Source organism: Pan troglodytes, chromosome 1 (assembly GCF_028858775.2).
Source record: "Pan troglodytes isolate AG18354 chromosome 1, NHGRI_mPanTro3-v2.0_pri, whole genome shotgun sequence".
Taxonomy (NCBI): domain Eukaryota; kingdom Metazoa; phylum Chordata; class Mammalia; order Primates; family Hominidae; genus Pan; species Pan troglodytes.
The window spans coordinates 166,316,128-166,328,300 of NC_072398.2; the positions used below are offsets into that span (position 1 = coordinate 166,316,128).

Consider the following 12,173-nt stretch of genomic DNA (forward strand, 5'->3'; position numbering starts at 1 on the left):
TAGAGGTTGCAGTGAGCCATGATCACGCCACTGCACTCCATCCTGAGCAACAGAGTGAGACCATGTCTCAACAATTATACACACACAATACAAACACACATGACACTCTTAATTTCTAGAGAAGGGGTTTATTACAATTTATTTTCCTGGTGTTAAAATCTGTCACTGATATAAATAATGCTGTAGAACACATCATACGTGTGTGAAAAACACTTGCATATTTATCACAGGGTTAATTAAAACACTAAGTGACTTAATGTGCATAAAGTACTCAACACATGGTAGACACTTAGTAAATGCTTGAAACATTCTCACATTTTTTTGTATGTAGCACATACACTCTTAATACTTTTACAGCAGTTAAATTTAAACCTTGAAACAGGCATCATTTTATGGCACTACGGAGCTTGAATTCTGGCTCACTGAACAGTTAGTTCTATCATTAGAATGAATCCTCTTTATACGCCCTAACTCAAAACAAATCTATAAGAGACTCACAGTATTATATATGTATTATTATTATTATTAATTATTTTACCGGTTCTCTGCATTGGTGAGGTTGCCAGTGCACTCATTGACCTCTAGAGGGCACTCACAAGGACATTCACATTCATTTTGTTCCATTCTGAAAAGCAAAAAGAAAGTTACTATGCAGAAGGTCAATGGCAAACTGTAAGTTGTACATGTGCTGGGGAAGCAAAATAATGAAGCTCTGAGCTAGTTTAAAAGAATAGTAAAAAAGAAGTTACAGCCAAAGGTTAAATACATAAATGGCCTTAATCCATTGTTCTTTGGACAAGGATGCTGCAAACGGCACAGCTCTAAGTGCCTTTGTAACTGTGACTTTTCTTCAGGACACACACCAGCACTTTCTGTTTATTTTGCACTTCAAAATGCCTGACATCAGTTGAAATATTAAACAGTGTGGTGAACACAGAATATGATCCATTGCATTTTTACCGGTGACAGTTGAGACAGAGTCGGTCCACCATGCTGCAGGCACAGAAGGCAAGAGAGTCGCAGGTTTCGTTGACAATGCCAACAAACGCGTTGGTTCCTGGGATCCTTGCTAATCTGTATTTGGAACAGTGGCTGCCATGCACAAGGTTCGTCAAATCCCCCTACAGAACAATCAAGGTATCAGAAATGACAGACAGCAATGCAAAGACTCAGCCCTACCTTGGTGAAAACAACTCTTCAACAACCTACGAAAAATAGCTTAAAATAAAATGTTTCTGATTACAAAAGTCACTGTTAAAAAATATATAGTCACTGTTAAAAATTTAGAAAATAAAAATTATTCATAATCAGAGATAACTCCCATTGAACAGCTGTGTATATATTATGAATTCTTTTATCTGTGTTTATACAAATATAACTTTTATAGCTGTTATTAAAACCTGTTTTTTCTTAACACATAACAATATACCAGGAAAATGAATACTTCAAGAAGCAATAAAAGACAATTTTCAGGGAAGGAATAGTTTAAAATTTATTCACATGCAAACCTAGTTAACCACAAATTGTGCATTTCCCTTTTTTTGGGTGATGAAACTTTTTCCTTTTATAATAATAAAATTATTTAAAAATCAAACCTAACAGGCAAATTTCTGCTTCTAGAATATTTAAATAATCCAACTAAAACAAGTATCCCTTTTCTTCATTCCATAACAAGAAAATGTGATAGCAAGTTTCTTGAATTGCCAATTTTGTTTACCATATTAGAAAATCAAAGATTCCAAAGTGGTATTGTAGAGTTGCATGTAATCATTTTTCTGCATGTGTGTCAGATACACTAGGCAAATTATTTCACCTCAAGCTTGTTTCATGCCATTCACCCTGTATATATGCTTGGTGAGGATTAGCTTAGTTCTGAGAATCATAGCACTGAATGGGTTTTTAGAGGTCTACATGAATTTCTAACTGTCTGGAAGACACCCATCTCTAGAACATAAGCAGTAACATAGGCTTGGAGTCCTGACAGCCCCAATACCCAGGAATGCTCTAATTCCATTTGGGGATAACTTGGGCCAATAAATTATTCAAATTTGCCTTTTGAGAAGTATCTACCTGAGTATCCTGGCATTGTGTGCTGAAGACTCCAGAAATCATTGCATAAATAATAGAAGATACACAGAATAAGTCAGACTTTCCTACGACAACCTTACTTGGCAGTCTCATTTGTCAATGTCTCCTTTAAAAACAGTGCTTCTCAAAATGGTATGGGGTCTGAACAGGGTAATAATGACTTCCCTTGCTTTGAACACACCATTCTATTAACATATTCATGTTTTAAACTACTCTTTTCCACCAGATAATTGCTTTCTGCAAGAGAGTTTTTGAGACTCAGTTTAGGATTTTTAATTTAACCCAGTACATTTTAAAAATTAATTACATACTTAATGACTGACATAAATGCCTATTCTAAATAAAAAACCTACTTCCTGTAAATAGCTTTTTGAATGTTCTTTCATTCCCCATTTTAGCTTTCTCCCAACTAGGATTATTTATAAATTAATGAGAATGTCCTTAAGATCTTTAACCATAACCAGGTAAATTTGCAGCAACTCAAACTATACAGAGTACTCTAAGCTAAAAAAAGACATTATTTTCAGATGATTTACATGAGAGTTCCCATCTCAAAGAGCAAATGATCAAGAACTGACCTAACTTGGCCTTGGGAATTTAAGGAGCCCGAGTGATCTCTAGAAGACAGGAAGAGAGGAACACATGGTGCCACATATATTTATACAAGACTGTGGGAACCAACTTCAGCAGATATTTCAAAGGACTTAGACTGGGTAAGTCTTTAAACAAACAAAACCAAAACAAAATACCAACTGAGAGACCTTAAAACATTTACTTTTCTACTCTGAGCTTTATATCTCCCAATTGTCAAACTGGGAACTGGAACTAAGGTCCTGTCTCCTCCTATCATTCTATAGTTCCAAGGCAATGAAACAGGTAGGAATAATATTCAGACACTAGCCATGATTCCAATTCATGTTCCACAATGGGATGGAAAAATGAGAGTGTTAAGGAATCAGATCAACTTACCGCAAGGCTGGTGTTGAATTTATAAAACCTCTGGACTGTTCTGTCACTGAAGCTGTTGCACAGGTTTTTCTTTACAAAGTTGGGGTGGTTGAGGATATCATTTGCTACCAGGGGCTCCTACCAAGGCCAAAGAGAACAGAAGACATATGCCATGTAGTGAGCTGCAGGCGGTTGGAGAACTGAGCAGCTCAGCTTTGTGACAAATACCTTGTGGGTGATGTGCTGCTGCTCCACAGGTGCATGTCCTTTGGGGTCGATGAGAGTCGGGTGCGCCACCAGATAACCCCTGTCCTCCATTATGAAGCACCTGTACCAAAACAAGTTATGCCCCTCATTCATATCAGCTGCTTTTTTTTTTTTCAAACGTATTCAGAGAGCATTTATCTTGCTAGCCCTGAAACAAACTGCATTTATCCCAGGTTCTCAATAAATACTCATTGGAAAAATGAAGGGAAGCTGGCAGGCAGGTAGACAGGTACATGATTTTTGAGGTTGCGGGTCACCTACAGTAGAGGTTAAGGTGAGAGTTACACCTGACTCTGTGGTCACCTACATAGTGTATACAGAATGCGCCCACCCAGTCCAAGTAAGATGGACTCAGACCTTTTGCAAAGATGTATGAATGGGAAGTTTGTTCTTTTTTTCCAGGCAAGCAGATCCTAAAGGAAGTAGACTTGAGTATTTCTACTGACAGATTTGAAGTAAAGCATATAATTTCTTCTTTCAATGATAAATATACACAAAATAACAACACGCAGGGGATGTATAAAAATATACAGTAGTCCTTCTCCCTTATCTGTGGAAGATATGTTCCAAGACCCCCAATGGATGCCTGAAAGTGACGATAGTACTGAACCTTACATATACGGGTTTTTCCCTATATATATCTACCTGTGATAGTTTAATTTACAAATTAGGCCCAGTAAGAGATTAACAACATTAATAATAAAATAGAACAATTATAACAGTAATAAAAGTTATGTGAATGTGGTCTTTCTGTCTCTATAAAAATATCTTATTGTATTATGCTATGGGTAACTGAACCCTCACAAAGCGAGACCAAAGATAAGAGGGGGACTACTATATTTGATCTATATTTGATAGAAACAATAAATGAAGCTAGAACTGCTTTAATCAAGACTATATTTTGCTTTATTTTACTTTACATTAGTGATATCAGTTTGCCAGGAATTCTGCATTTCCCCATAAGGGCCAATGACACGAAGCGTGAACCATGAGATGGAACTAAGAAAGCTATTTTTAAAAGCAGCCTGCATTAAATCAAGGGTATGCCCTTGCTTTGATCAGACAAGTTCTTTTGAAATTCAGGAGGCAGAGACTTTTGGTTCCATGGTCTCTTTCTGGGGAAATGTAAAAGGAACAGTCTAAGCAGCTGAAAATGTCACAAAGACTTTGGTTTAATGACAAAGTTAACATCAAAAGTCCTACCCAAGAGTCCTCTCTGGTCTTTCTAGTACCAAAGATATGGGAAGCCTCTAATTACTGACTTCCAGGGAAACAAGAGCTTTTGGTGCATTCCAGGCTACAGTTATTTTTCTTGTTGTGTGCTGAGTCTGTCTAAATCATAAACAGTATGCATCTCAGAAAAACGAAAGAAGAGAAAAAGAACAAAAATCTTCTTAATAGGACACCCAGGCCATAAATTAGATTTCTATTCCTGACCATAGCTATGCAGTTCCCATTCAACTAGAGATACCTGACATCTATTTTTAAACTGCAGCTAGAAAGGAAATAGCATATCCAAAGCACTTACCTTATTTTGTTGCCACCATCTTGGTTACAGACAGGTAATAGGTCCATCAGAACTTTGTAGAAGTATCTGAGTGTGAAGTCAATGCCCATCACAGCCACAGTGTGCCCAGAAGACAGCTGTGTACTTTAAGTGAAAAAGATCAATAAGAACAATAGGCATGGCTTATTTAAAGATAAAAGCTATGTTCAGTCACAGGGACATTGTTTGGTATTAGAAATACCTTCCCACTGTTCCTCCCTACTTTTCCCACCTACAAAAATGATCAACTAAGTGACTGATTTAACACAACATGGAAATTTTATGAGAGAAAAAAATTTAAGACTTAATGTAGGACTGTATAAATAAGAGTGGCCCAAAACCTGAGCAGCTGTGAAATATGACGTTCAGAGAGTGGCTCGACTGACAAAAATATGGGCACAGAGGCATCAGGTGGGAGGTTGGATGCATGACTACTACAGTTACTTCCAACAAACCTCTAGATAAAAAAAAAAATCCCCCTTAGCAACACCCTTATTATTTACTTCATTTTTTAGATAAGAAAACTGAGATCTCACAAAGGTTAACTGAGTGGCTAAGGTCATACAAAACTTAGGAGGAACAATGTCTAGTCCAGTTTTTTTCCCCACAACATTAAGGTTGACTCTACTCAGAGCACAGCTTATATTCTAGAACAAGACTCTCCTGGTCCATAGGCCAGTGCTTTCTCCATTCCACCCTATTACTCTCAACAGCCAAGGAAGAGAAAATTGGGCAGTAAAACACGGTGCTAACTTGTTTGGCTCTGGAATCAGCAGATCTGAAGTCAAATCTTGGCCCTGTTGCTTTCTATATATGTGGCTTATGGAATGCTGTTTCACCTTTCTAAGTTTCAGTTTTCTCACCTGAAAATGGATTCAATAATAGTACCTACTTTATAAGGCTGTTATTGGGATTAAATGAGATGGTGTATTTACAGTGAACACCTAAAAAAATAGAAGCTAAGCTAAAGAAAACTAAACAGTGAAGTTGAGCCCTCAGGCATGAGTTGACAATAAACTTATTACTCTTTCAGAGAAAACGCACTTCAAGACATTGCTAGGTGTGTCAGAAGTGTGGACTTCTCACTTGGAACCTTGGCTGTTTTTAATCTATGCTCATGGGTAACTGGGACGGCATGTGCTACTTGACCAACGAACTCCCCATACTCTTGTGGCTGAGAATTTGCAGTTTACCCAACATAGGACTTTCTAAGAGCCTATTATTTAGCATCACCCACCTGCCTAATTTCTTTAATCACAAAAACCTTAATTATTTCTCATAGCAATCTTAAAAGGCATTATAATTTCCAGAAAACTAAAGCTTGGGGAAATTAGTTATTTGGCCAAGGTCACATAGTGAATAACTAGTAGAAGCAGAAATGTATTTATCATTTTTGTAAGAGATGGGGTCTTGCTATGTTGCCCAGGCTAGATTCAAGCTCCTGGGGGCTCAAGTGATCCTCCTGCCCCAGTCTCAAGTAGCTGGGACTATAGACACACAACAATGGGCTGGTGGAAGCAGGGCTTTAAACTTAGTGTCTTCAACTCCAAAGCATATACCATGAAGTTGTACTGCCTTCTTAGATCTGCAGAGCATTCAAGAGTTTCCAAGCAACTTTACACTATTTAACTATCTGTGAAAAAGCCATAAAGGAATCATAGTTCCCATTTTATAAATACAAGATTAGGCTGAGAAGGGCAAAAACACATAAGATAGATTAGACCAGTACCCACACCTGGCTCTTTCTACAACCCTACAGCTACCTCGGTGAAAAATAGCACTTAGGTGTTTTGGTATAAGGTAATTTTATTTCTAAACTTCTCTTGTATAACTGCCATCTGTTTCAAAATGATAAACATGCTAAAGCAACAGCATGTATATTGCCTACGTAAGTCTAGGATTCATATTTTCACCTGCATTTCAGATGGGTACACTGTTACCATAGCAACTCATAAAGAATGATACTGGAAAAAAAAAATCACACCAAACCTATATTTCTAAGTACAACAGACCAGGCTGTTTGCAATACTTCTGTGAGATTTTCACAGCCAAAGACACATCTAACCAGTCCTTTACTCAATGATTGTACTTCATCTCTAGCAGCACCACCCTTCTCCAAAGAATGCAAACCCAGATTCTCAGGGCACTAAAAATGTGTATGAAAGAATCACAAGAAAGCTTACTATGAGTAACTGATAAGTGAGTGTTGAATTAGAAAATGCCTCTAATTCTCAGCCAAACCACTGAAAACTGAGTTCATGGGACTGCTTCATGACAAGCTGAATATTAGCTTAAGCTTTCTCTTCTGACCTGCTAAAATGTCAGAAGTTTAAAACAAAAATAGCATGATAAAAATAACTGCCATTTATTTGGGACTCGACCTTTTAAGTACAGTACTAAGCACTTGACATGCATGCATCATCTCTAATTCTCATCCTATCAGTTCAATGCAGGTATTACAGCCTCTGTTTTACATATGAAGTCAGCGAGGTCACAAAACATTATTATAAAAGTGCTTAACATTTATTGAGCCCTTACCAGATACCAGGCACTGTTCTAGGAGACTGACACATATTATTTAATTTAATCTTTAAAAATAATCATTTGAGATAGGCTCTAATATCTCACTTTCCTAAGTGGGGAAACAAAGGTGAAAAGGAGTTTGTTTATAGTCATGCAAACAGTAAATGGCAAATCTACTTTTTGGGAGTAGAACCATATGTTAGGAGGGATGAAGTTCTCAAGCTGGCACCCAAGGCCAAAATCGTCAGTAATCATTTGAAAAAAATACCTTTGCAAAGCCTATCTATCCGTGCATCCATCAAAGTCATAGTTACTCTGCTTGAGCACCATAAGAGGTAGTTGACTTGCATTTTAAACTCTGTTGATTGAAAAGTACACAGCTCTAAATAGTAAAATCACACTCTGCTAAGCAAAATATTCAAACGACCAGGTGCGTGCGATTTCATATTGCACAGGGCAAGAGCACTTATTCTGGGGAATATACACTCATTGAGTGACTCAGGAGGCAGAACCCAGGACTTCAACTGCCATTTCTTGCTCTTATTATATTCTAGTTAAACTTGTGTAGGTTCAACTCATGATGTAAAAGTAACCAAATGAGGGATTTGAATCTGGAGTTTTCTCTTTTTTTTTGAGACAGAGTCTCACTCTGTTGCCCAGGCTGGAGTGCAGTGGCACATTCTTGGCTCACTGCAACCTCTGCCTTCCGGGTTCAAGTGAGTCTTGTGCCTCAGCCTCCAGAGTAGTTGGGATTATAGGCATGTGCCACTGCATTTGGCTGAACCTGGGTTTTTCTTTTTTTCTTTTTTCTTTTGAGATGGAGTCTTGCTCTGTCGCCCAGGCTGGAGTGCAGCGGTACGATCTCGGCTCACTGCAACCTTCGCCTCCCGGGTTCAAGCGATTCTCTTGCCTCAGCCTCCTGAGTAGCTGGGATTACAGGCATGCGCCTCCATGCCCAGCTAATTTTTGTATTTTTAGTACAGACGGGGTTTCACCATGTTGGTCAGTCTGGTCTTGAACTTCTGACCTCATGATCCGCCTGCCTTGGCCTCCCAATGTGCTGGGATTACAGGCATGAGCCACTGTGCCCGGCCTGAACCTGGGTTTTTCTAACTTGAAAGTCCATCATATTTCCATTGTGATTCACTTGGACCAACACGATAAATATTTGTAAACAAACCAAATCAAAATTCTTCCACCCATTTGAATCCCAACAAAAACATGTAAACATACATACACAAGCATAAACATCTGCCCCTACCCTTGCCCTCTTGAACAAAAAGAATACGTCTAGACAGAAAAGCAAATGGCTCTTGATGATAAGCTGCCAGGTGAGAGGAGTCAGTTGGGTCACCTAATGACTAAGGCACACCTGGGTTTTGATTCCCTGCACTATAACAACATCTTTAACAGCCCAGTTCTGGCCCATTTCATTGTAATCAAAGACCAAGGTGACTGCTTCCCCTCAAAAGAAACAGTCTTTGTTTACTTTTTCTCAACCCATTAGAATATATGGGAGGCATGACAAGTCACTCTATTTAGACATCAGTAGGCGTGTGCTTCACACATGGTCTGTTAATGAGAACACTGAGGGATGTGTTCTAAGTAAGTGTTTACTTGTTTGCGTATGAAATCTTATATGATGGGAGAAGCTGACAGAGTCAGACAGATACCATACCCTACAAAGGAGTCAACATTTGGCTGGCTGCAGGGCCCCGTTTTCCACAGAGACATAGGCCATGATATTGAAATTCCACACCTATGGCCTCCCAATTCTTGCTCCCAATGAACTTCCGTTAAGAGGAATTTTACTGAATGTCAATCATTTGACACATAATGAGCACCAGTGAAAAGCATAAACTTAAGCAAGAAAATCTGCCTCCTATAAATGTTAAGGCATCATTACAGGTACCAGTCAAAATATGATCTTTCTTGGTTGCTAGGAAAAAATAGCTATTTGTATAATGAAGGGATTAAAACAATGTGTGTGACTTGCCTCCCCACCAAACATTTCCCTGACATCTGTAGCTTAAATACTGAAATCTTAAAAGCAGGAAGCATAAAGCACTCTAAATATATTTCCAGTGATATTGATATAGCATTCCGGGAAAATCAATTTTCAAAAAGCCTTTTAATTTTTCAAGAGATAGTTTCAAGGACAATTTTTTTTTTTAAAGAAGAAAACCAAACAAACAACTTATTTAATTCTAAAGAGTTAGACTCAAATACAAGAGGCAGTAAGTTTGATATCTTGGTACTTTTTCTTTCTCGCTCTTTTTTTTTTTTTTTTTTTGAGACAGGATCTCACGCTGTCACCCAGGCTAGAGTGCAGCCTCAAACTCCCGGGGTGCTAGCCTCCTGCCTCAGCCTCCTGAGTTACTAGGAATACAAGTGTGCCCCATCATGCCTGATTAATTATTTTATTTTTGTAGAGCCAGGGTCTCGCTATGTTGCTCAGGCTGGTCTGGAACTCCTGGTCTCAAGTGATCCGCCCATCTCAGCCTCTCAAGGTGCTGGGATTACAAGTGTGAGCCAATGAACCCAGCCTGTTTTTCTTCATTAACAATCCTCCTTTTCTTGGGAAACACTCTCTGGCAATCATAATTGTCAGGGTCCTATTGATATTTCTTTCATCAGTTTAAAGTGGATATTTCTTCAAACTGCTCTTTAGACTCCAACATCTTTTCTTTTTCATAAACATCATCATGGCTGCCAAGAACAGGGCTAACAGCCTTTCACTGACTCAGTTTACATGACAACCATGTGAGGTAGGTATCATTCCCATTTTATAGACGGCAGGAGAAAGCTACGGAATTGAAGGTGACAGAAAGAGAAGATGTTCAAATCCCAGCTGGCCTCACTTTAAAGGTCATGCTTCTGCCTCTAAGCCTTGGTGCGTGTACTCTTCTATTCAGATTTCCAAAATATCCTTGATATATTTAAGAAATGACTATAAAGTTAGTTAAAATATTACCTGGATGAATGAATTGTGTGACTGATTGTCACAACATAACCAGCTCCTCCAACATCTAAGTAAGGACCAGTCAAAGAAATCAACCCTGGATTAGCTACTGCATGGAGATACCTAATGGAGACCAAAGAAAGTCACGTTATTTTATTTTTTATTTATTTTTTTTGAGATGGAGTCTTGCTCTGTCGCCCAGGCTGGAGTGCAGTGGTGTGATCTCAGCTCACTGCAAGCTCCGCCTCCTGGGTTCACGCCATTCTCCTGCCTCAGCCTCTCCAAGTAGCTGGGACTACAGGCGCCCGCCACCACGCCTAGCTAATTTTTTGTATTTTTAGTAGAGACAGGGTTTCACCGTGGTCTCGATCTCCTGACCTCGTGATCCGCCCACCTCAGCCTCCCAAAGTGCTGAGATTACAAGTGTGAGTCACCGCACCCGGCCAAGTCATGTTATTTTTAAGTATGCACCTCTACTCTGTAAGTTTCAAAGAAAAGTGAGCTTATAAGTCTAAAAATATTTAGGATGAATTTTGTTTGTGTTACACTGAAATGCAAAAGGATTCTCATCTTTTGTATCTGACTGTAGCATCAACACAAGTAGTAAAGAGAATCTGAAATTCCTTCTTACTTTAAAAAGAGACACTGAACTCAGTATATATCTGGGCATTTACTAAGATATGTAGTATAGTTGTTTTTTTTTGTTTTTTTGTTTTTTTTTTGTTTGTTTTGTTTTTTGACAGGGTCTCATTCTGTCGCCCAGGCTGGAGTGCAATGGTGTGATCTTGGCTCACTGAAGCCTCAAACTCCTAGGCGTAAGCAATTCTCCCACCTCAGCCTCCTGAGTAGCTGGGACTACAGGTGTGTACCACCACACCCAACTAATGTTTGTATTTTTTTTTTTGTAGAGATGGGGTTTCACTATGTTACCCAGGCTGGTCTTGAACTCCTAGGCTCGAGCAATCCACCTGCCTTGGCCTCCCAAAGTGCTAGGGTTACAGGTAGAGATGTTTTAGAGGCTAGGTAGATTTTCTGTTCTTATGTCCAGTTGACTCCCCTGCTATGCTATAGCACATTGTTAGCTCTTGCTTTTGAAAATTAAAGTAAAAAAAAAGCCTAGAAGTAAAAGAATGTTTTTGAATTTGTGTGTTCATTTTTCACAGGTCATACATAAGCTGTAACTTGATTCCATAATCATGTGTAGTAAAATGAAGTCTATCCAGTAGGGACACATTTTGCATAAGGTAGGAATCAAACAAACCACTAGGAATTAAAATGGCCAAGCATGAAGAATTTCAGGCTCAAAATTTCAATGAGGAGATAAAAACATTTTAGATAGAAAAAACCCCACAAAGCTGTTGTTAATGCTGCACTGAAAAAACTATTCAGGAACATTTTTCACCACCACGAAAGTATCTTCTTTAGTTTAATGCCCTGAAGTTGCTTTATTGTATGTACTTACCATGTCTCTCCAGGATTTGGGGGAGAACCTTTGATAACGGAAGCCCCTAAAACTCACCATTGTCTCCTAGTGGGATCAAATGCTTTGTCCATGAGGGAACCAGGATAAATTCTGAGGACGCCATTGGGTGTTGCTATGTAACGGCGGACAATGTAAGTGTTCAGGCTACTCATTTCCATTTGTGTCATCCATTCATCTGTGACGTGGCTGGTAGCCATTACTTCATTTCTGACAGAGAACTGGGAAACAAAGGAAGACATAGCAGGGATCCTTTAAAACTCACATGAAAAGAGAGTGGGCTGCTGGCAGGGCTTCCCAAAGCTCTGTTGCAGAGAAGCCAAGCCGAATTACTTTTTAAAAATCTTTCCACAGCAGAT

At 38.8% G+C, this 12,173-nt stretch overlaps 1 protein-coding gene across 7 annotated transcripts in view; it reads right to left on the reverse strand.

The window, feature by feature from the left end:
- Positions 1-12,173, reverse strand: part of CACHD1 (cache domain containing 1) — a 222,582-nt gene that overhangs the window by 16,464 nt on the left and 193,945 nt on the right. For 6 of the 7 annotated variants that reach the window (XM_016919881.4, XM_003308173.7, XM_063801036.1 and 3 more), the window contains 7 exons: positions 11,854-12,035; positions 10,347-10,457; positions 4,832-4,954; positions 3,265-3,364; positions 3,058-3,174; positions 961-1,121; positions 539-625 (listed from right to left, as the gene is read on the reverse strand). In XM_016919881.4, coding sequence (XP_016775370.1) covers positions 539-625; positions 961-1,121; positions 3,058-3,174; positions 3,265-3,364; positions 4,832-4,954; positions 10,347-10,457; positions 11,854-12,035 — 881 coding nt within the window. The remainder of the gene's footprint in view (positions 1-538; positions 626-960; positions 1,122-3,057; positions 3,175-3,264; positions 3,365-4,831; positions 4,955-10,346; positions 10,458-11,853; positions 12,036-12,173) is intronic. The other variant, XM_016919887.4, reaches the window with a different exon arrangement.